This window comes from Lissotriton vulgaris, chromosome 3_1 (genome assembly GCF_964263255.1).
Source record: "Lissotriton vulgaris chromosome 3_1, aLisVul1.2, whole genome shotgun sequence".
In the NCBI taxonomy this organism is placed as follows: Eukaryota; Metazoa; Chordata; class Amphibia; order Caudata; family Salamandridae; genus Lissotriton; species Lissotriton vulgaris.
In genome coordinates, this window is record NC_141689.1 from 1,769,986,201 (window position 1) to 1,770,011,332 (window position 25,132).

At 46.2% G+C, this 25,132-nt stretch overlaps 1 protein-coding gene across 1 annotated transcript in view; it reads left to right on the forward strand.

Annotated features, from left to right (window-relative positions):
* Positions 1 to 25,132, forward strand: part of NUDT6 (nudix hydrolase 6) — a 144,431-nt gene that overhangs the window by 13,820 nt on the left and 105,479 nt on the right. The window contains exon 2 of the mRNA XM_086962191.1: positions 4,806 to 5,009. Coding sequence (XP_086818317.1) covers positions 4,806 to 5,009 — 204 coding nt within the window. The remainder of the gene's footprint in view (positions 1 to 4,805; positions 5,010 to 25,132) is intronic.

Here is a 25,132-nt window from a genome sequence, read left to right on the forward strand (position 1 = left end):
TGAGCCTGCTCCTCGTTGGGCCGGCGCTGGAATGCCCAACTGGCACCCTTAAAGGGGCTCTTTGTCTGAGATCTTTTATTCCTTGCCGTAAGGGTGCAGTGGGGGTGAAGGGGCCTAGTCTAATGTAGATGTATGTGTTGTGGTTTAAAATAGGTTAAGGATTCCTCTGAGAGATTTTATTTTGTTGGGTACCTTACCTTGGATAAAAATGAATGAGGAGGGTAGTGGGTTCTTTGTGTTAAGTGTAGGAACCTCTACTCTACTCCTTGGTGGTCGACATGTTTCTCGCCATTTTATTGTCTAGGAGAGATCATTGGCAATTCTTCAGGACTGTGAAAAAGAAGGACATTGGTGAAAAGAAAACTATCTACAAGTGGGGGAGGAAAGTAAATGGAATTCTACTTGCCACCTTCAAAACACACCTAGAGTGAGCCTCCTAGGTGATAGAGACCGCCTGGAAATAAAAAGAACAGACATCCACATGCATACCAGTTAGTGTGTAATTACTCTTGGAACATTGTGTTAGCAAAAACACAGCAGGATAAAAATGCATATAGTGTCTCAAAAAGTTAGTTAAGTTCATACCTAGCTGAGTGACATAAATCATCCAAGTGTGTGGAAGCAAGCAAACACAGTAAAAACACCAAAACAGGGGCTCACCCAAACCATGAGGCTGATATGGACTCACCTAAACAGTAGGGAGTGATGGCCTCATCTGGTGCAGTGGTAAGAAGAGACATGCAACAGTAGTGTCCCTATGATACGGGTAAGAAAACAATCAATGTAAGTTTAAGAATAGCAAGCGTAACGGTGGGTAGGACGGAGGTCAGTGAGAGCAGCACGCACCATGCAACACGTGGAGAGACTGACCCCGCTTGTTGGCCCACTCGTTTGCAAAGTAATGAGGAGTTCTTGTAAGCTAATCTTGCCATCAATGCAGAGGGAGGCGTGCCACATTATCACTTTAATTCCCGGTGCCAGACTCGTCCACCGAAGCTGTTGGGGCAAAAGCGAGGTGTCCGCGAACGCTCTGTAGGGATCAATAAAGTTTGACTACCCGAGAGCGTACAGAGGAGCAGACTCTCTTAAAACCCCGGCTCTTGAGGGCATTGAGGCGCCGGGGGAGCGGGGACTAAGTGATACTATAGTAGGAGCCCCGCCATGATGAGAACAAAACCAGCCCACTGTTACCGCCCGCACAAAGCAATTCGCAAAATCAGGGAAACACAGCGCGAGCCGTGAAACTCGGGTGGCGAGCGGAGGTCACCTGTCAGACTCTAAAACCCCTGAGAGGCCCCCCGTGCTACGCTTAACTGTTCCGAAGTCCGGAACTGCTGATACGACCTACCCCAACCGCTGCTCCTCAGGATAGGAGCGAGGATAGTGAAGCAGTGATTTAAATACACTCTCCACTCATAGGCCTAGTGGAGGGAGGGGGAGTGGTCTAGAGTGAGAGGGGTGTGAGTTAGTGTTTGTCGGTAAACTTTAGTGAACCGCCTGTAGGAGAAAGGTGGCGGCCATCTTAGAGAGGGGAAGAAATTCAGTATGGCAGTGCGCGAGTGTCAGGCAGAACACTGTTTGAAGATGTGTCAATTAGTGTGCCGCAGATAGGGTTAATGCGCTCTGGTGAAAATAGAGAAGCGACCCAGAATTCGCATCAGTGGTAGTAACACCAGTAAGTGTTATATGTAACTAACCCAAAATGAGGGGGCCGAAGGGGTTACGCAACGGTCATGCCCACTCGTGGAGGTGTGTTAGGAGGACCCTGTGGATGGCCCTGGAACGTGTGTCCAGGAGGATACTGTGGGCCAATCAGGACAGAGCCAACTGAGGTTAGTAGAACAAGGGGGTTGGCGATTGTGAGGGAAACTTGAGTGGGGACCAGTCAATGTGACCGAGCACCCCACGGGATTTTGTCATTTAACCCATTTAGAACTGTTTTCAGGCGATATATCCATCTCTGTTCAAGTCTGAATAGGGCGTTGGATGTTATCGTTGGATGTGATTCAAGGATGAGCCATTTGATGCTTTCTGGTGTGTGCCTGCTCTCTAAGCAGTGGGTGTAGAGTCTAGTGGTGGTTTTCCCACGTCTGATGTTGCTTTTATGATCTGTGATCCTCACTTTTGCTGCTCTCATAGTCATTCCCACATAAAGTTTTTCGCAGGGACAAATCAGTAAGTAAATGCAGTGACTTGTGTTACAATTAGTATGTTTCTGCATCACCCATGTAAAAGTGTCAGTCAATCTGATCTCCTTATGGACGGAAGTCTGCGGACAGGCTAGGCAGGAACCGCAGAGGTGGTGGCCAGTCACAGGAGGGAGGCTCCACAGGTTCCTTTGTGTGTTGCAGCTTGTCGGACGCGGTCTAGTGTGTATGAGCAGGTCCTTGAGGTTATTGGATCTCTTGAAGGCAAAACGTGGTTGTGTGATTGTAAGATCACCTGCACTTAGGGTTCACAAGAGAGGCAGGATGCCAGGTATATGGTTCTTTGAGAATGGCTTGAGTGCAGAAGGATACCTGCAATAGACCTTTGGGAGGAATAAGCTCACTGTGCTATCCCTAAAGAAAGAAAAGAGACAAAACAGTTACATACTGTTGACGCAAAAATGCTGTAATAAATGGAATTGTGAGACACAAAAGGACAATTTTTATGCTGCAATTTTTTTTTAAATCAATGCCTCAATATCCTAGGGGGAACCTGGCCCTCATCATGAATGTTGCAGTATTTGACTGTGGCTTAAAGAGTCCAGACCGGTTTTGCCGTGGTGCAGTTTTATCGTCCACGTCCTGAGTTCTGCAGACCAGAAAGGGTTTTTTCACGGTAATATACCTAGTGGAGAAGTGTGGCTCAATAGTTAGAGCGTCAGACCCTGAGGCAGAGGTCTGGCCCGGGACCAGGGTTCAATTCCCCGCCTCGGTGGGTCTTGGGCTCAAAATTCCACGGACCTGATAATTCTCGCCTCGGTGCCTATTCCAATCATTGAGTCCCACTCTGCAACTCTGGGCAATAGCTTGCTTAATCTCCACAACGGCCCCCACAACGCTAAGGATGCCTGGCCTCCACCTTGGGGGTGCCCAGGAGTGGACGCCTCACATGGAAAGCCAGGATGGGTTCCACAGCGGTATTCGTACAAGCGCCTTGAGACCCTTGCGGGTGAGTAGTGCGCTATACAAGTATCAATTTACATTTACATTTTTACATGTGTCCTGTTTGCAGAGGGAAAACTCTGACTTGTGCATTTTTTTCCTGCACAAATTTTGCCGGGTTTTCCCAGACAAAATATCTACCTGGAAATTACACGGGTTGGTATGAAACTACTGCACCACTCAGACTTGCAAATGTTTAGGCCTAAGTTCGAGAGTCTTTGCTATGCATTGATAGGAACAATGAGTGGTAATGTGAAGGCTGTACATTTTCCTCGTAAGGGTAGGTAAACTCACCATTCTGAAAGAGGTGTTAAGAGTCTGCACTGCTCTATAAAAACATTTCTTAAATAGGAGAAAACACAAAAGCTTGGATTGGTATGGAGAATATGAAAATTTAATGTTGTTGGCCAGTGTAGATTGTATACATGTATTGGTAATTATATAGCATGATCCTAGCTGTGGAACAGTGGGGCGCTGAACGCCGTACAAGCCCATTGATCCAAATTGACATTGTTTACAATGATTCAGAAAAGGGGGTGGTGATGAACAGAGTGTCTGAATTAAGCAGACCACTCTTACCCAGTCCAAAGATCAGGGCTTGATCCATCACCGTTTTTTAGCTCACTGCACCATCCCAGCTCAGAACTTGGCTATTTGCAAATTAGTCTGACCCTGGCCCAGTGCATCATGGGAACAGGGCAGACCAAACTACCAAGCCAATTCTTATACTGGGAAGGAAACAAGCTACCGGGGACCGGTTTCTGGCATTTCAGCCGTCTTCGGCCCGGCTTGCTTGAATCAATGAGTCAGCTACAAATAGGTTCCTATTGTGTAGAATTGTAGTAATTTATGAATAGATGCATGTTGAGTTTTTTCCTGAATTGCAAAAGATTTAGTGCTGTTATAATGTAAATTGAGATGTTGCTCTTGTATTTGGTTTGTAGGTAGAAATTATGTGTTTCTAGTCTTTGTGCATTTCTTCATTTCTGTCTGGCGGTGACTTCATGGCTCCTCTTGTGGCGCTGCCCATCTGAGGTCTTAAGTTTCTTGGCCTGGTATGCATTGGCTTGGCTTTGGGTAGCCTTATAGGTTATGCTGCTGGTCTTGAAGATAATACAGTCTTGGAGTGGGAGCTAATGTAATTCTTGGGTTGATGTGGTCAAACCTGTTTATGGCCCTGATGATTCCAGTTGCAACTTGTAGTATGCTTCTCTGGGATACCAGTGTGATGTTGCGGAGGCACAAGAGCAATGTTTGCACTATCATCATCAAGTCAGATGTGGCTTGCATAGTTTCATTTTTTCAGGAGAGAGCTGGTACCATGCAGTCTTAGTTTTGTTGTTGGTATGTTCTTTGCAATAGGTGTGTGTTGAACGTGTATCCAATAGATTTTGCATTAGTTGTAGCTGTATGGAAAGCCATCAAGGTTCACGTCAGATAGCTTTTATTTTTTTTAAATGTCCTTTTGCCATTAATATCTGCCTATTTCAATAGATTTCTACTTGCGTTTTTTGAAAGCCAAATTTATAGGACAAGCACGCAAGCATTGTAATATGAACTGTTGAGTCGCTAAAACCTCACCATTTAGAATTCGTTACTCTTAAGGACTAGAGCAGCGGTGATCATGGCTGACTTGTGTCCTCTTGTCTTCTCTAGATTCCATAAAGCAATGGAAAGGAGAAGGCAGAATAGCAGTGTGGCTCCACATTCCCATACAGCAGAGCAGGTTGATTCCCAGTGCTGCATCAGAAGGCTTCACTTTCCACCATGCAGAAGCGACCTGTGCCACCATGACACTGTGGCTGGGAGACGGGCAGAGCAGACTGCCAGGATATGCGACCCATCAAGTCGGAGTTGCAGGTTTGTTCTTAGTACTACTCGGTGATTTATGTTTTTTGGGACCTGGCCCCAAACATCTGTTGCAAAAGTTTAATCTGTGCACGGGATCACAACTTTCATGATTTGATTGTTTGGTAACTGTTTTTCACAAAGGATTGAATCTACCATGACATAGATTAAATTGGTGAAGCAATTCATAATTGTGTAAAATAAACAGTTATTAGGCAACTTATTCTTGTCTACACACAGGTCACCAGCGTGTTTATGTACCACATTAACCGAAAGGTGTGGTGGGTATAACAGTTGTAAGCTTTCTCAGGACTGTCCAGCAGCTGTCCAGAAGCAGTTGAATTCTTGCCACTTTTCCAGGATATCCTCATCAGATAAATTTAAATACATCAAATGTAATGGATCAAGTTCGCATAGTCGATGGTTAGCTTGAAAATCTGCTGGGGGTCCAGTGCTCCTGGAGCAGCATTGGACATCTCTGGTTTAAATAGTAAAAAGAGATTCGCAAGTAACTTACATTTATATGGATTTTTCTAACCTTATCAAATGTCGATGTTTTGAGTTCCCTGACTAACCTGGGCACCAAGTCAGTCTACGACTTATGAATAAATGAATGAATGATGAGACTTATTAAGCTCGAACAAATACCTGGTGGCGTCTTAACCTTGGGCGAAACATATGAAATATGAGGTGAGATGCTAGCAGTTGTGCCACCTACTACAAATCGTGATAATATTTAAATGTGAATTTGTGTCTTGCGGTTTACAAATCAAAAACTCAAACTCAGAGGGTGTTTGTGGAGGTAACGAAAAGATGAAACAAGCCCGCCACCAGTCGATACTTCTATTGTTCCATCCCGCTTTCCTTGTATAGCTCTCTTAGTGACATCCTCAGGGTGTTCTATTCCTCACTGAATTTTCTAGCTGTGCTTTGATATTACGACCTGCAGGTTATTGGCAGTTCATTGCTTCAGGTGCATTACTCTGAGCTATTCCCAACATAATGATCCTAGACAACTGAACCTTCCAATGCCGGCACCAATCCTGATCACAACAGAACACTAGCCAACAGTGACTAAATTCCCAGGAATGCTACAGTGGGATCAGTCATGACTGAAACAGGACACTGCACCAGTGACTAACCTAAGGTCCTGGTACGCGACAACAGAATCCTTTCCTTGCTTAATATAATGAAGGCAAAATGTACAACAGTGGTGCACAGACTGAATAGGAGCTATTGCATTGGAAACGTGATCTATTTCCACTGATTAGTTATGAAATTGGGAGTGCACACCTATTAGAACACTGTAATAAAGCTTATCTCGTTTCTGACGTTTATGGTTAAGGTGCTGCAGCGAAGCACACCCTGTCAATTTTTGTGTAGGAATTAAATAGGTTAAGCCGAGTACGTGTACCTGGTGCGCTGCGCACAATTCACTGAAGGACTCCTTTCTTAGTTTAAGATTTTTAAATGTTTGCTATAAATGAATTCTCAATAGTCATCATATGCACAATTGCAAAACTTAACATGCTATATACAAAATGGTAAATCAAAAGGTTATGCTCAAAAGCAACATCATGTATTCACTTTCATGAGATATAACATATAACATCATATCATTTTTCTATTTCCAAATTAACAATCGTTGGCAGATGTTTCAAAATTTCAACGGCTTGTTTGAAGTTGAGCCCAATGCATTTCGGGACTTTCTTGTCCCTTCATCAGGGGCAAGTCTTGTTGCGGTAGTTCAGTGGTTCGGTGTCTCTAAGGATTGGGAGATAACCCGGACAAATTCTATCTGCCGCTAATCCCTGAGGGTAAAGACTGTACTCAACTACTCCCAAATGCATTGGATACTAGTAACGTAATCCCACGATCGCTTCTTCCTGCTGCACTATTGCCACGGAGCCACATTACGATCCTGTTGTGGATGGCTGTAATCACTACAGGTCAGACAACTGTAGAGAACAACCTGCAAAGGAATCTTTGCTACTGGAGGTTACATAAAGCCTTCCCAACTGTGCTTCTCAGCACCTTCACCCTGGTGACCTCCCCATCTTGATTCATTTTGTTAACATTGCATAGTTCGGTGGTGAGTTTCTTGTCAGTTCGTAGGAGCGATTTCTCAAATCTCACCTGAGGTCAGGATGCCTGAGGCCCGATTGAGTGGTGGAAAACCCAGTGACAGATCTTACAGTGCTGAAATCTTTTGCTGCAAATCCAACATCAGTTTTAATAAATTCAGCGGATTTAATTCCATAGGCGTCAAAGAGGTCCCCCACCCTTATCCACCTAACCTGTCTCCGTTCATTAAATCTAGTCTATATACAGGGAAAAGACTGTAGGGCCTCAAGGGGAAGCCGTAGTGAAAGTGAGGGTACTGCCAACCTATCCCAAATGCCGACTCTTCCCTTGGTCACTTGGGAGGAGCCAACGTTTCTGTAACCACAGGTCCTTCTACACGTGCACCTTTGCTATCATCTGGTCTACAAAGCACCGTTGGTTTTCAGACTCTGCCCTTCCCCATTCCACCATGTACCATAGTTGTGCCACATGATAATATCTCAATAAGCAGGGTAGATCAAGCCCTTCTCTTTTAGGTTTAACTTTGTTTTTATTGGCATTCAGCAAAAGGATAACATAGAATTCCAGAAGTTTGCACCATGCTGTGCACTGTACGGAGCATTTTGCAACACATACTCATTCTTGACATGCAATAAATGGGCGCCCCCAGTATGGCCCCAGGTAGGCTCACTAAAATGTAAGTAATGTCTCTATGCTTTCTGGAATCACGCGCCAACTCGTAGACAGCAATGCTATTAAAAAAGATAAGGAAAAGAACAGACCCCCTCTCCCCTTCCCCCTCCCTCGAACTGGTGTGCTTGGGAGCGACTGTCTTCTAATAGGGACACAAGCAGAAATATACTGCAGCTTTGCTAGGCTGGTGATGCAGAGCCTGTGAGGCAGAGCAGGCGTAGGTATCTAGGGCATGTGATTTCGTTCATTTCAGTTGACAAAAGTGAGAGCAGCGGTTGCCAGATTTCGTTAAAACTTGTCATGGAATTGGTGAGTGAGGCCTGTATGTGTTCCATAACTAGAATGTACCATAGCCTGTGTAGCCACCCTAAATATGTCGGCTTTACCCATGTTCCCCGGTGTGATAAGATGTTTTGGAGAGCTGCCCCCAATGCTAGCCCCATTTGTTACCCTTTTCGGGACCTTAGTGGATAGGTCAGTAGGTTAGGTTCACCCAAAACCATTTAAGCTGGGAATCTCGGGATCTGTGTGTCAAATTGGCGATCCACATCGTCCAGGATCGCCGACCAATAGCTCGCCAATTCTGTGCATTCCCACATAAAGTGTACTAACATGCTGTCCGCTCCGCACCCACGTCAACAAGTTGGGCTGCGATCTTGGTTCCCCCTATAAAGACGGACCGGAGTCCAGTACCAGTAGATAGCAACCTTTACTGCCATCTCTCTGCTAGCTGTATTGCATGCGGTGTGAGTAGCATGGTAGTAGATATCTGTCCACTCCGGCAGTGGGTTCTTTTGGGGCTTGAGGGTGTACCACCTCATATAACTCAGAGATCATTTTCTTATCCGTGTTCTTCGTATAAAACCATTTTTCAAATTTTGGCAACTTTTGTAAGACCTTTGTTAGCACCTCTGTATTGAGTAACCAATGCCATAGTTGCAGATAGTGAAACCGTTCGGTCTCTGGGAGGCCATAATCTGTGCGTATGTCATGGAAAGAAAGGATCCCCTCCAGATCGAAGAAGTGCCTTGCTGCCTTGCATACCGCCTCCCTCGACCTCGGAAACGCCCTTTCGTCAGCCCCCAGGGAAAACTCCTTGTTGTCGAGAACGGGAGTCATGGGCGAAGGAAAAGAGGACAACCCCTTCTTAATGGCGACCCTGTACCCGTCCCAGACCTTAAGCAATGAGTGTGTGATGGGGAGCCCCTGAGATTGAGAGGTTGATCTTCACTCTTAAGGACTGGAACCTTCCAAAGCGATAGTTTGACCAGCGCCCTGTCTTGGAACAGCCATCTCATTTCGGATTCAGATATGCTCCACTCCACTAGATATCGGAGCTTTGCTGCCCTGAAATGTTCTAAGACATTCAGTATCCCCAATCCCCCCTCTTCCGGCCATAAGTAGCCCAGTTCTTTCCGCAGCCGAGACCTAACTCCGGCCCTCACAAAGTGCTGGAATACTTGTTGCAGTTGATTGCTGCCACTCTTCCCAGAAGGGATAACTCGTGATGTTTCCACTGGTGTAGGTCCTGCTCGATTTGAGAGGCTAGTCTGGTATAGTTGAGCGTGACCGTGTGGGACACCGACGGGCCCAATTCAATGCCTAAATAGTGCATGGATGTCTTTATCTGTATACCCGCGTACGTGTTCCGGCCTGAGGCAAGTGATTATCTTGTTTGGTTCAGCCATAGGATCATTGATTTCCCGACGTTAACCCGGAAACCCAAGACCCGGCCAAAGGCCTCCAGTTCCCATATAAACGCTGGGATCAATTGCGCTGGTGCTTCAAGGGAGACGATAATGTCATGCTCATAGAGACTTATTGTGTGTCTTTCCCCCCAAATGGAATGCCCAGTATGTTGGAATTCTCTTTGATCTTCTGGGCAAGCGGCTCAATTTAGAGGGCAAAAAGAAAGTGTGACATTGGGCACCTATGCTGGGTTCCTCGTTGTATCTCAAATGGTCTGGATGTAACCCCATTCACCGTTATAGTTGCCGTAGGCTTGTTGTAGCAACTCCCCACCCAGGGCCGAAACGTCCCACCTAGCCCAAAATGGATCAAGGTTTTATCCAAAAAGTCCCAGTCTACCTGGTCAAATACCTTTGCGGCATCTGCTGATAACAGGAGGGCATCCATATCCGTGCGGTGAGCCTTATCATTGAGGTGGAATAGGTGTTTGGTATTATCGCTGCTTTGCCAGTTTTGAATAAAACCGGACTGGTCGGGCTCTATGATGCCCAGCATAAGGGGTCCCAGTCGAGCTGCCAGTATGCCCGTGAGCCACTTCAAATCCACATTAAGCAGCGACACCAGTTGATAGGATCCGCACAGGGCTTTGGCAGTACAACTAGGGAACCCGCTAGCATGTCCGTGGGAATCGTCCCCGGACCCGTGAAGGAGTTAAAAAGTTTTGTCAATACCGGGGCCAACACCGTTCAGAATGTTTTATAAAACCCGGCTGAGAAACCGTCCGGTACTGGTGACTTCAGAGGCTTGAGAAGCGAGATCGCCCCAATGACCTCCTCAATACATATAAGCTCATCTAACGTGTTTCCGTGGGTTGGAGCTAGGGCGGTTATGTGGGACCCCTCGAGATAGGCGTCGACATGGGCAGGTAAAGGGGTCTTCCTGCGATACAGCTCAGCATAAAATGATTGAAAGACCCAAGCTATCTCCTCATCGCTGTCGGCAATGGTGCCCGAGGTCGAATTGAGAGAGTGTACTTTGGAGTGTAAGGTGCGGACTCGCAGTTTGCTCGCAAGCATGAGCCCTGTCCTGTGGCCTCCTATGTAGTACGAGTGCTTAAGCCTGGGCACCGCATACTCTGCCCGGTCGAGGTCGAGTCCTGCTAACTGGGCCCGCGCTGCTTTCAGTTGACGCCAGACATTGGGTGACCCAGTCCTGCTGTGCACCCTTTCTAGTTCCAAAACTTGGGCAGTGAGCTGTTTGCGTTTAGTCCTAACCTCTCTATTCTCTGCAGAGGAAATCACAATCCGTTCTCCCCTTACAACCGCCTTAAGAGCCCCACACAAGGTGGACTTAGAAACATCTGGGGAATCATTCGTGTCGAGGTAGACTGTGATACGTTTGAGTATCTGTTTCTACACAGCTGGTTTGTCTCTCAATCTCCAACCCCCACCCGTCCTATGTGATTGCGACACCCACAGGGTCGCTTGTACTGCGTCTTGGTCGGATAAGGTCGCCAGCGTTATATTGACATCTCTCACCGATGCGTTCACCTCCGCTGTACTCAGCAAATGGTCTAGAAGGGAATACGTGTGGTGTGTGTGGGAGTAGTAGGAAAATTGCGAGGCGTGGGGATGAGCTGCCCTCCATATATCTATAAGCCCCTGGTTCTGTAGCCACTGCCGACCCTCCCCAGAGATTGCTCCTATCTGAGCATATCTGTGGCTAGACTTGTCCGCTGACAAATCCATATCTAAGTTCAGGTCACCTCCTACAATTACCAATCTCTCCTGAGGCCAGGACATCAGACAGGGCCGCTTTGAGGAACTTCTCTTGTCCAGTGTTGGGTACACAAAGAGACCCCACTACCAGGGACGAATCCCAACCCACAGCTTTTATGCTAAAAGCCGGCTTCTGACTTCCGCTACTTTATCACCCACTTTCCTGGCGAAGCTTTTAGCCACCAATATAGCAATCCCTGCCTTTTTGTCCTGGGTGTAAGAGAAAAGCTGTTGAGGGAATGCTCTGGACTGCAGCCTAGGCCAATCCTTGGACAGAATATTCGTCTCCTGTAGGAGACATACATCCGCCCCTGAGTGCTCGAGATATGACAATATGGATTACCATTTGTTAGGGCTATTCAGGCCGTGTACAGTAAGGGTTAGAATGTGCATCTCTGAGTGTGTCATGTAGTGTAGGTGGTTGATCGCAGCTGTATCTACCCGCTGGCCAGCCCTCGCTGTTAAACCATGCCCCTCCTCACCATGCCCTCAGCCAGCCGGCTATGCCACCTACGCTTGCCTGGACTCCCGGTTAGCACACTAGTTCCCCTCCTCCCCCTCCCTAACCCCCCCCATTGTCCAGAGCCCGCTGGGCTTGATCATGCGTCTCTGGAAGAAAAATTGAACAGGGACATCTCATGGCTTGAAAGATGGAATCTCCCTTCCCCCACCCCAACCCCCCCTACCGCTCTTCGTATGGTATCAGTCCCCTCTTCAATCAGGAGCTATCATTAGACGCTGTATCCTTGAGCACCAACTCCAGTGCTGCCTTTCGTTCCTGCGCCATGTCTTTGGGGTCTGGCCCACCAGAAGCTCCTGAGAGATGTCTGGTGCCAACTCTATGCCATCGTTCTCGGGGTGGCCGTTGACTAGTGTTGAGCTTATCATCAGGGCTAGGAAGTGGAAGGCCCAGTAGCTTACAGGCCTCTTGCAGTGATCGGATCTGGTGTAACCTGCCTTCCCATTTACATAATATTCTAAATGGGTGCCCCCAGGAATATGCCACCCCTTTGTCTCATAGGTGGGAGGTCACTTCTCGAAAGTCTCCCCTTTTTGGAGGGTGATGGCTGCCAAGTCTTGATATAATGCTATGTTGTGGCACTGGTATTGAATTGGTTGTTACATTCTGGCCTCCCGGAGAAAGAGTTCCTTCAGGGGTAGTCCGGCAAGAAGGCGAAGATATCTGGTGGTGGCGCCGGGGCACTCCGTTGCAGACCAACTCTGTGGGCTCTATCAATGCAGATCTCCAGGTCTGCTGATTTCCCTAGTATGTCTTGAAACAGGGCCTGCAGGTATTGGACCATGTCTGTTCCTTCTGCGTCCAACGGGACTCCCCGCACCCGTATATTATTCCGCCTCGAGCGGTTTTCAAGATCCTCCGTATGGGCCTGGGGGTCGATTTGCTGCTCTCTCAAGCGGATCACCTCATGCTGAAGTTCTGTCATCTCCTCCTCCCTTGTTTGCTCTTGATCCTCAATCGCGGGCATTTGGTCTCCTAAAGTGTCCACACCCGTCGGATCACTCTCACTTCCCCCGCCACTTCACTTTTCAGGGTTTGAAAATCGTCTCGCAGAGTGTTGAATAATGTCTCTAGAACAGCACGGGTAATCGGGCCCTATGCCCCCTAGGCTTTGGAGCTTGTCGGTGTGGGTTTAATGAGCATATCCTTTAATGTTCGGTCCTTCTTGGTTCACTGCGCCGTCATGTCGGCAGGGGACAAGGTGGGTCCGCGGCTGAGTAGCCCACCTGGTCGCGATGAGGGCCAGCTTCTGACTTCTTGTACGCTGGTATGTGGCACGCAGCCATACTGTCTTCAGTCTCCTTGGATTCGCTGCTCCACTCCCTAAGACATCGCAAGTGAGAGCCCCCCACCCCTTTCCACTTCTTCAGAGGGTCAGTGGTAGGTGGTCGTACCTCTGATGAGCCAATGTGGATAGAGTCTTTTAGGATCCGAGCTTCTGCACGACTGAGGGGGCAGAGCTTACAATGATGAGGCTAAGCTTTATCTGTTATGTGGTGGCCCGTCCCCAAGGGTCTGCCCGTGCCCCCTTTTCTGAATGATCTGGCTCTCCGGGTCCCAAAAGCCCTCAATCTCCAGGCAGTGGTCCCCGTTGCTGTCCCTCCACTCTGAGTGGGGCGCCCCCCGTAAATATCCACCTCGCCCCGTCTGTAGTACTAGCAAGCCTGGGTTTCCTCAAAGAGGGATACCTGCTGCACCCCCGCTCCAGCTCCCAGGGTTGGATCACGAGAAGTCATGGGCCCCAATGCCAGACCCTCTCACGTTCTCCAGGATACGGTCACCAGCCAAACCCCAATTCCGCCGTCTCTCTGGTTAGGCCAGGTTTGCCTGTGTGAGTGGGCCTCCACTGCCCTCTTCATGCCAGGCCTCGCCGCCTTCTGCCTGCGTTGGTCAGAACGCTATGAGGCCGAGTTGGCACTTCCTGAGGCCTGTGTCAGACGCTCGGATGCCTGTGAGCCTCCCTGCCTCTGAGCTCTTGGTGGACGAGGCCTCCGACTTTCTTCTTGCAAGGCCTGCTGCGTGCTCCCTTGGGTAATTCGATAGTGGCTGGGCCCTAATGCTTCCTCGCCTGACCCGCGATGATCACTGCCAGGCCCCCCCCCCCCGCTGTCGTAGTTCTGGCTGCTGACCTTGTTCCATGCTCCTCCGCCGACAACCATGCCCCAGGCAGATCAGGTGCCAGTCGATTTCCCTGGCTGATGCCCCTTGTGTGTGACCGTTCGCAACTAGGCTCACTCCGCCTCCAGCCCTGTTCGCCTTCCCTTGCTCCCTGTAGCTGGGCCCTGCGCCGCCGTATCTCTGGTCGCACCCTGGCGAAGCGTGCCAGCTGGTGTGGTTCAATGGTGGTGTACGCCCGGGCCTGATCACGCTGCCGCCCAGGCCGTGCGGGTTATCGATAGGCCCCCCCCCCCCCGGCCACCGGAGCAGTCCCTGGGAGCTTGCTGCGGTTATGTGTGGGCGCCAGCCGGTGAGTCTGACCGTTGCCCTCCTGCGCTGCGCCCAGCCTCCTTCCCCTGCTTATTGCCGCTCTTACCGCCTTTAGGCTGCCTACGTGCGTCCTGCGCCCTCCGCTGTCTCACCGGCCCCTGATGGCGAGGCTCCGGTGACCTCTTTTGTGGCCTGTAGCCCAGCCTGTTCCCAATGATTTTTACCATTTTATCATAATTTGAATTGAATGGAATCCGGATGAACAAGGATATTGCTCAGAGAGACAAAGGAAGAAATGACTAAATTCTCCACTTGTAAGTCCAATGAGCGTCACGGGGGCCGTAGTAAATGACAGTCAGAATGCAATAGTATGCAAGTTCCTATAGATTCTTCCTTTGTCTCTCTGAGCAATATCCTTGTTTCATCCGGATTCCATTCAATTCAAATTATTGATTTTGCACCTATCAAGCCATATTATTTTGACCTAAAAACCCACATAGGTTTCAGATCACTTGACCTTGCCCTGACGAAGCTCCCAAGTTAGGGGAGCGAAACGCGTTGGCTGTCTTGTGCACCTTCAAAAAGAAAAAATCAATAAAGAAAAAAATATATTTTTTATATGACTCATTGCCTCTGGAATTTACTTTGACTTTGGTGCTGCCTCCACGTGTCTTCGATCTATTGTAGTTCTTTGAGATGACAGGCTAAGGGAAGAGGGAGGCAGTGACGTCATGAATTCTCTGCTTTAGCAGCTTAAGTGGGGGGGAACCACTAATCGTCTCGCTATCTGCATGGCTGCAAGCAAAACATATCTTGTGGATAGCAGGACATAACTTAGAGGTCGGGTCAAATGCTGTTATGTAACCCAAAATCAGTAAGGAAGAAATAAGTTATGTAAATGGGGAAAAACAGACAGAAGGAACAGCAAACAGTTAGAGAGACCAAGACAAGTAAGAAAAAAATAATGTCAGAAATGAAAAAACTGTGGTAGTATCTATAAAGGAGAAAGTGGAGAAGGGAGAAAAATTGAAAGGAAGACAGTATGAAAAGACTAAAGTAAAGGTAACATGGAATTGTGGGTGAAAGAAAAAAGGAAGGATAAATTCAAGGACTGATAATTGAGAGAATGAAAAGTGAAAGAATGAATGGCTAGAATGGTAAAAGTATGGATAGATTTATGTTTGAAGAAAATGGTCGATGGGTGGCTGGACAGATGGATGAAAACATGGAAAGGGGAAAAGATGGATTGATGTGAGAGCAGATTGATGGATTTTGCCATTTTTATTGCTGCCATTCTGCAGAGCCAGCACAACTCTTGAAGTTTCTGATGAATTGATTTTATTAATGGAGTATAATTACTAGGAGCTATCTGTTCTAAGGCGAAGGGGATATGAAACCATAAATATAGGATTGATGCGACAGTCTCCTGAAACAGAAAGCGTGCACGCAGTATCTTTACTCGCTCGTCCTGCAGCAGGAAATTCAGTATCTGGAATGTCATCATATTGACTTTGAACAGTGGCGGCTCCTCATCAGTGACGGAGGAGCGTCGCCCCACTTCCTGGCTCAGTCAGCAAATGAAAAATAAAACAATGTCATTGTTTTTTATTTTTCATTTGTCGGCTCTGAGCCAGCTTACGCAGGGAGGGGTGGGGCATGGAGAGAAGGCGTGCTATGTGATCTCCGTAAGTGTGCATATGTGTTTGGCCGGCCGTCTCAGACCAATCCCCGCGCTGCTCTCACATGAGAGCAGCGCGGCGATTGCAGGTAGTCCGTGACGCAGCCCCATTGCTTGCTAGGACCAGGAAGGACGAGGCACGATGCGGGAGGCAGGCGGCAGCTCCAGGTAAGTGTTTAATTTTAAAATACATTTATTATTAAACTACCCCGCGTGCGCTTCCCTTCATTCACTTGCATAACTAGAAAGTGCCAGTGACTTGTAAAACTTTGTCTCTGAGTGAAAGGTCGGTCACAGTGGGAATGCAGCCCTAACTGTTACCCCAAGGCCTGTGCTCCAATGGAACAACAAGCCTTCTTGATTTGCTTTGGGGACAGTGAACAGCGTCTGCTTTGACCCTTGCACGCTACAGTCAGGTCTTTAAGTGTGGTGACCCTGCCATTTCTCAGACCCAGCAGTAATTCATATAAAGGAAGAGATAGGGACATATTTTCAAGTCCTTAACTTAAGCAAAACACTGATCAATTTCTTAACAATGACTGAAAACACTTTTCTAATGTCAGTAATGTGATACGTATTTACATTTCACATTTCCTTTCATCCTGCCTTGCCTATGCATGTTTTGTTCCAAATGTGTGTTGCAGGTGTATTTTTTCATGCAACAGATGAGTCTTTTACAGCACATTCTGTGAACTGAGTAATCTCTTCCTGTCTGGGTGAGATCAGGGTGTGTATGGCTCTTCTTGATGGGGCACAATTGAGAGCTCTGGAGTTGAGGCTGGAGGCAGTGCTAGTTTCTCACACTGCATGCCAGTTGGTCATAAGTGGTCGGATTTCATGCCTATGAAATCGTTAGGTCTCCGCTGAGTGCCCAGAGCAGTGGTCACATATGTGGCAATTGTAATTGCCATTTTATGTGAAAGTGGGTATACAGGTCTGTGAGATATCGAATTACACGAGAAGAGTAAGGATATCACTGCGTTCATCACCCCATTTGGTTGTTTCAGGTGTAATAGGATGACCTTCAGATTAGCGTCTGTTGCTGCAATTTTCCAACGTGTCATGTAGGACATTTTAGTAGATTGTAAAAATGCTGTCTGTTTTCAAGACGATATTTTAGTATTTGGAAACAGTGAACAAGAACATATTTCTACTTTAGAGAGCGTACTTTGTGCTCTTAATGACCATGGTTTAACCATTAAGCATGCTAAATGCAAATTTGGAGTACATTCAGTAAATTATCTTGGTCATGAATTGTGTGAGGAAGGTATTAAACCCAAATCCGATTTAATTGAAGCCATTAAAGCAGCACCACATCCTTTATCCAAAGATGATGTCAGATCTTTTTTGGGTTTAACGCTAAATACATCCTTAATTTTTCTTGTCGTACGTATAACATTAGACAATTGATTAAAAACAAAAATTAATTTGCATGGTGAACTGACTGTGAAGCAGAGTTCAGGGATCTTAAAAAAGCAATTGGCACTGCCACTGCACTTTCTTGTTTTGATCCTTCTCTCATGTGCATCAGCACTAGCAATGCAAGTTCAAAAGGTTTGAGTGCTGTGCTTGCACAAAAATATGAATCTGGAAAGAATGCATTATTTCACATGCTTCTAGAGCACTCACTCCAGCGGAAGAGAAATATTCCACAATAGAAAGAAAAACTTGAGCCTGCGTATGGGCGTTATAACACTTTAGAGCGTTGATATGGGGTAAAGCTTGTATAATTAGAAGTGATCACAAACCATTAGTGCGTTTACTCACCACAGAGGGCATGTTAAAGGCTTGAGCGCGCATTGCACCCATGTCAATGCGTTTGCAGGATTTAATTTACACTATTATGTATGTCCCTGGAAAAGAAAGTCACAGCTGATTTTTTATCCAGAATGCCTTTACCCATCAAGGAAGATCTTTATAATGAACTAGCAGCCCGTCCCGACGTTGTCCGGGTATGAATTGCTGCCGGCCAATAGTATATTGTTTTGTAGGATTTCGTTTTGATTGCATTTCTTATCTGTGACAGGCCTGTGAATCGCTCCGATTCACAGTGCACTGCTGATGCACTTAAGAGTGCGCGTTCAGTAGTGTGTGAACTCGAGTTTCCCTACTTTATTTTTCCTTGCAATATTATATAGCGCAAACTCGACAACATGGCATGAGCACAATTTACATTACAGAAGAACACATTCATTTGTGGTAGGCACGGGGAGACAAAGCGATTTGCCTGGAATCACAGGATGTTGAGCTGATGCCGAGATTTGAACGTAGCTCCCCAGCTCTAAAGTTCGCAATTCTAGAACTTGTGGCGGGAGGTGTGTCTAAAAGTGTATGTCGGTGCTGGCCATCAATGAGAGAGACCTGTGCATTTTTCATATCGGTGGTGAAAAAATATGAGTATGTTGCTGGAGATGTGGGCCGCCGGGCCACCAATGTACTTACTGGGGGAGGGTAAACACCCATTATTCCGCAACTTACTTTCCGCATACCATCACTCCGCATACTTTCATTACGAAAGTACCATGACTCCGCAATGCCATTATAACGCATGCCATCACATTTTATATGCTTTTACCACGCATACATTTACAACGAAATTCGTTGTAAATGTATGAATGGTAAAAGCATGTTTTTTTTAATGTTTGGATAAGGTAAGTATAGGTATAGGGGTATATGTTTTGGGGTACTCGGGTATATGTTTTGGGGTGTTTGGGTATTTTAAGGGTTCAGATATTGTTTTGGGTTATGGGGCACAGGGGTAGTTTTAGGGTTTAGGGATAGGTATGGGTTTTGGGGTACAGGGGTATTTTTAGGGTTCAGGGCTAGGTTTGGGTTTTGGGGTATAGGGGTATTTTTAGGGTTCGGGGGTAGGTTTGGGTTTTGGGGTACAGGGGTATTTTAAGGGTCCAGGGCTAGGTTTGGGTTTTGGTGTACATGGGTATTTTTAGGGTTCAGGGCTAGGTTTCGGTTTTGGTGTACAGGGGTATTTTTAGGGTTCAGGGCTAGGTTTGGGTTTTGGGGTACAGGGGTATTGTAGGGTTCAGGGTAGGTTTGGCTTTTGGGGTACAGGGTTATTTTTATGGTTCAGGGGTAGGTTTGGGTTTTGGGGTACAGGGGTATTTTTAGGGTTCAGGGCTAGATTTGGGTTTTGGGGTACAGGGGTATTTTTAGGGTTCAGGGGTAGGTTTGGGTTTTGAGGTACAGGGGTATTTATAGGGTTCAGGGCTAGGTTTGGGTTTTGGGGTACAGGGGTGTTTTTAGGGTTTAGGGCTAGGTTTGGGTTTTGGGGTACAGGGTATATTTATAGGGTTAAGATGGGTTAGTGTTTAAGGGTGTTGGGGTATTTTAAAGAGTAAGGGTGGGTTATGATTATGGGGTGCAGAGGTATTTAAAGGGAGCATGGTGGACACCCGGAGCTGGAATGTACAGAAACTGGGAAGAAAAAACAATGAAATATTGGGCACAACGCTCACAGCACAAGATATGAGACATGGCATGAAGGGCGGAACGTACCACACGCCCCCAGCGTTTGTCACACCCACAGCACACGCCCACAGCACAATGCAGACACGCCCACAAGGGACTACTTTGCTGGCACGGTTCTTTTACCTTTTAAATGTATATGGTGGGCGTCTGCATAGCCTATGTCCTTCTGCTGCAACTGCCCTTTCCAACGCTGTATTGGGTGTTGTGATTGGTGCTGTGGTTCCTGAGATTACCCGCCTCAAAGGTTTGGACTCTCTCTTTATTATATTAGTATAGATGGGAACTTTTACACATTGCTATGGTACACAATGAAGGTCCCATGCCTATTGATCAAACTTTGTTGGTGCAGAGAATTTAACAATGACATGCTTTTAAAACAACAAGTTACATTTCAAGTGATTGGCCCAATAAAAAGAACATTAGTTCAGAACTCAGGAGTTTCTGGGAAATTGGAGATGAACTATCATGTAATAACAACATTATCAAAAGAGGTGATTGGGCTGTTCCTCCCAACAATTTAAGATGTTCCATAGTTTTACAAGGCCATGAAGGTTATAGTGGGATTGTAAGAACTAAACAGGCTGTAAAAAATTTATATTGGTGGCCTGGGATGGACATGTTCATAGAACGTATTGTAAGAAACTGTATTATTTGTGCCAAGTCTGATAAATCCCTGGTTACCTTGTATGAGTAGTCATGTAATTCCCGACAATCCATGGAATACCATTGCCATGTACATCATGGGGCCCGTTGGTTGTAACTCAAAGTTAATTTTAGCAGCAATTGATGTTTTTTCAAAATGGCCAGTCATCAAAGTTGTTGAAAAAATTGACACTGACTCTGTTTTAACTTTGTTAGATAAGTCGCACCCTCTTCAGTAAAAGTCTTATTACCGACAATGGTGTTCAATCTCTTTCCAATAAGGCCAAAGAATATTTTAAAAGAGCTGGTGTAATTCATGCTACAACTTCTTTATATAATCCTAGTGACAATGGCGTTATGAAGAGATTTAACAGGGTTCTCAAGAATGCCATGCAAGCTGAAGGAGTAGAAAACGACAAGTGGGAGTTACAGGTTCACAAAACTGTATGGATGTACAGAACCACCATGAATACTATGACAGGCTGTTCTCCTTTTCAAATCATGAAAGGGAGACTTCCCAGAACAAAAGCTAATCCTTCAAGGTTAGTTCCTTCCACTTCATCTACTTTAGATTTGGAAAAAGTAAAAAAAAATATTGAGAACACTCACACTATTAATAAAGAGTATTTTGACAACAAAAAAAGTTGAAAGTTTGACCCTTCTGTAAAAATTGGTATGCTTGTTAAGGTCAAAAAACCGTGAAAGTTAAAAAAGGTGAAAGTCAATTCATGGGTCCTTTTGCAGTTATGGAGGTATTAAAAAAACTCTGTAAGATTATCTGACAACAAAGTTTGGAATTTGAGTAGGATAGCAATTCTCAAAGCTGACAAAGAAGTTGTTCTAGCACTGATGATAATAGAAATGGTAATTTGAATCACTCTGATTTTTCTTATTTAGACCACTTTGATAATAAAATTGTGGAAAGTGACTGTGTTTCTACTGCAGACAATATCCAAGAAAATGTAATTAACACCGATGATTTAGGGAAAAGATTGATAAGAAAACCTAAATGGATGTCAGATTGTATTTCATTTGTTAAAGGCAGAATTGTAATGTAGATCTTGGTATTCTTTAAGGGGGGGAGGTGTGTTACATTTGTGCTTACATGCGCGTGCAGTTATTTTCAATGTTCTATGTTTTTCACATGCTTGCATGCACATGTCTGTTCTTCGTATGTATTGTATTTCTTTGAATGCTCCGTCTCATGGCACGATCCCTTCGTTCCAAGCTTGAGCTTGGGATCAGGCCGTTGAATAGGAGCAAGCAAAGTGGACAGTTACTTGAGGCTTCCCAGTGCTTCCAGACCTGTAATCGTTGGTGCTTCTTTACTGCAAAATAAATCTTCTTTTCATCATATTCCTGCATTTGTATTACTTGACACAGATACATTGTTAATTTCAAATATCTGAGTCATGCAATGATTACAGGTTAATTTGAGGAAGAAGGCAGTGAGCAATGTACAGAATGACAACCTCCCACCCTGACCCTTACAAACCCGGATATGCCTGCCAGGGACACCAAACTTTCTCCCATTTCCCGGGCCAACCTATAGACTGATAAATAGTCTGCTCTGCTTGCGGGCACCAATCTAGGTTTGTTTTCCAGCCTGATACTTTGGGGGGTTGGGCTGCTCCCCAGTGTTTCGCGATATTAATAATAATAATAATAATAATAATACTGATATTTGTAGAGCGCGAACAGCTACCTCGCGAGGAGGTGTCCCGGCGCTAAATGAGCAGTTTTAGGCAGAGCGAGAGGGGGGGAGAGTGCTTAGGTTTTCTGCATAAAGAGCCAGGTCTTTAGTTGCTTCTTAAAGCTAGATTATGTTGTGGCAGATTGGATGGTGGAAGGCAGGGCGTTCCAGAGTATCGCCGTGCCAGCAGAGAAGGACCTGCCACCAAGTCTAGCTTTTCTGGCTCGTGGGACGAGTAGCTGAAGCAGGGAGTTGGATCGCAGGCACCTCTCCTGATGGTATCGGGGGAGTCTAAGTTTTAAGTAATTGGGACAGGTCCCCTTTAGTGCTCTAAATGCCAGAGTTAGAGCTTTGAATGTTATTCTGCTAGCCACTGGGAGCAGATTTGGAGAGACATGCTGTCTAAAAGGGATGTGTTTTATCAGTCTTGCAGCCGCATTCTGCACGATCTGCAGGCGTTGAACCAAATATTTAGGTAGGTCAAGATAAAGGCCGTTCGCATAGTCCAATCTGGATGTAACTGTTGCATGGACTACCATTTTGCGACAGTCTTCTGGCAGAAGAGAAAGAAACTTACGGAGGTTCCTAAGTTTGTAAAGACACCCAGTTGTGACCTGCTGTATATGTGAAGAAAAAGAGAGACTCTAGTCCCATCTTACTCCCAAATTCTTCGCATTGGTGCTAGGTGAAGGAGGTGGACCCATTTCAGGAGGCCACCACAGGTCCGAGGGGGAATGAGTGTGTTTGCCAAAGAAGACGACTTCAGTTTTGCCTGCATTCAGTTTTAATTTGTTAGCATTCATCCAACTGGCCACATCTCGAAGGCAGCCCCTCATTTTACTAAAAGCTGCCTCCGACACATCAGGAAAGGGGAAGACTAATTGCTTATCATCTGCATACGAAATCGCCTTGACCCCCCATTTTGCAATCAGGGTAAAGAGTGGGGCTAAATAAACATTAAATAAACAAGCTTAGCGACTACAGCGGCAAGTGTCAACCATAGTCTTGTGTATCTAGGCCATTCTTCCTCTACTGAAATTTTTAATAGGAACCATTCAGGCTCCAGCGGGACCCCTGCTCCCACCACCATGGCCATAGTTTCCCCTATTCCTGTTCAGTGCCTTTGTCTCCTTGGGCATTCCCACAGTAAATGGAGGAAGGTCCCCTCCTGCCTGCAACCTCTTTGGCATAGCCCACTCTCTGCTCGGCCCAGTCTATGTAGTAATTGCCTGGGGTAGTAAACTCGGCGTAAGACCTTTAACTAGCCTTATTTTCAGAAATAAAACATTTGTTACTTATTTATCTGATACTGCTAACAAGCATTGGCAACATAAATAGGTTTCCCTTGTTTTAGGCATAAGTCCATTGTTGTCTGGCGGCCTTAATGGAGTGCACACAAGTAAGCTGGCTTTTACCACAATATATAGTAATTATCGTACCCTGACCTAAAGGTGCCTCCATGGTCTTGTGTCTTCTCCTGCACTTAGATGGACTCCATAATGTGGTCTACTGTAGCCATATTATAGAAGTGCCCCGGGGGTGCAACGGGCGTTTGCGCCCTCTTTGCGCACCTCAGGGCACTTTCGTGTTACAGAAGAGGTCGCAGATGCTTGTGCCTCCCCTGCTATAATACTGAAAGCGCTGGTGCTTCCTCAAGAAGGCGTTCTCTCATTTGCATAGGGGCGTGCCCCTTGCAAATGAAGGAATCCCTGTGCCTCTCCGCCTGTGCCGTATTACAGACATGTGCGCAGATGCAAAGAAGCTCTCAGGAGGCGCACTAACAGTGCCCCACCTAAAAGGTGGTGCACTGTCAGTACGCCCACTGATTGCAGCCCTCAGGTGGGGGAAAGGGGGTCCGTGGACCTCCCAGACAGCCCCTTGCAGGTGGATGCACGCACTCACTGCACCCACTTGCAAGGGGATCCTTAAAAAATCCCCTTCAAAAGTACAGGCGGATTGCCGCTTGCACTTTGAAAACACAGAGCGGCTTTAAAACAGCCGCTCCGTTTTTTACATGAATGCCCTGCCCTGAGGGCAGCGCAAGTTCACAGCTTCCCTGGGGGCAAGGCATTTACCCTAATACTGCACATTTTCCTTGATTGCACCAGGCGCACGTTTTAAAAGGTGCTCCCGGCGCAATGAAGGAACATTCGCCGTATGTATATTATGGCCCCTGGTGTTGTAAAAGCACATCCACTGGTTGGGCTCCTTTTGCTCTTGGATGGACTCAATAAAGTGATTCATTTGGTGGCCTAAGAGTGCTACCAGAGGTTAGGCTCCTGTCGCAACAGGGTAGACTCCATGAAATGGCTTACTGGTGGCCTGACAGTGCCTGCAGCGGGTAGATTGTTTTTGTGTAAACACTGACTCCAGCCATATCCCCTTCAGGGCCCACCTTTTCTTGTCCTGCCAAGTAAACCTTGGATCTCGCCTCCATAACGAATAATCAGTGTCAAAGCCACTGCTGTACGGATCCCCAACCAAGACAAGGGCTCTCCTAAAAAGCAACGCAGATGAACTCCAATGACACTCACACTCACCTATGTATGTCACTTTATATGTGGGCGTGTTTTAATACTGCTGTGGCAAATTTGAACCACACTCTCAGGGCACTCACCCATGACATGAAAACTCCACAATATAGATGACCCTGCAACCAACACCCGTCCACATGTAAGATAGCGTCCTACCTAGTAGCCCACTTGGAGAGCGCCCTGAGGCCTCACCAAGAAGTGTAGAATGCAATATAGAAATGCTACAATACAATTGTTGAATAATGGTTATGAGTAATTACAGATGGTGTCTCTGAGAGGTTGATAGGGCTGTGTCAGAGCCAATCACATGCTAGTGAATACATAATATGTGTGGTTCTTGGTCATGTGGTGGAATCAGTCCCAGGTTGTTTCCACCTTGATACATATCAACTTCTTATACTTTCTAAGTGCATTGTAAAATAATTCTCTTATGTGCTTCTTCCTCACACCCTTTCAAGTGTTGATCACTGCTACGGTCCCAAGTGGTTTAAATGCACTCTGCATTTTCTTAAAATAAGTATTCGAGAGAAGCAAGAAGTCCCATGTAAAATCGAGTTTAATCTTTTGTATTTTAAGCAAAGTTACTGGCCCAGTGTGCATGAAAATACACCATTCGCCGGTTTCCTTGAAATTCGACCAAAGACCCATCTCCTTAAAAGTACAAAACATATTTTGTTTTGATCAATGTTACTTGCTCACACTGTTTTGAAAAGCTTCATTAGTCACTAATGCTTCCAAAAGTTCCCAAATAGAACTCCTAACCATGTGTAAAAATGTATTTAAGTACTCTCAACTTTTGACCACTGACACTGCTATATCTGTTAAAGTGAAACATGTGTGGATGTTCCAAAACATTTTGACTGACGGCCAAGAATGAGATCCTGCAAGTAGTCCTTCACCCGGGCCACACAAAACCTTCTGACTTGTCTGC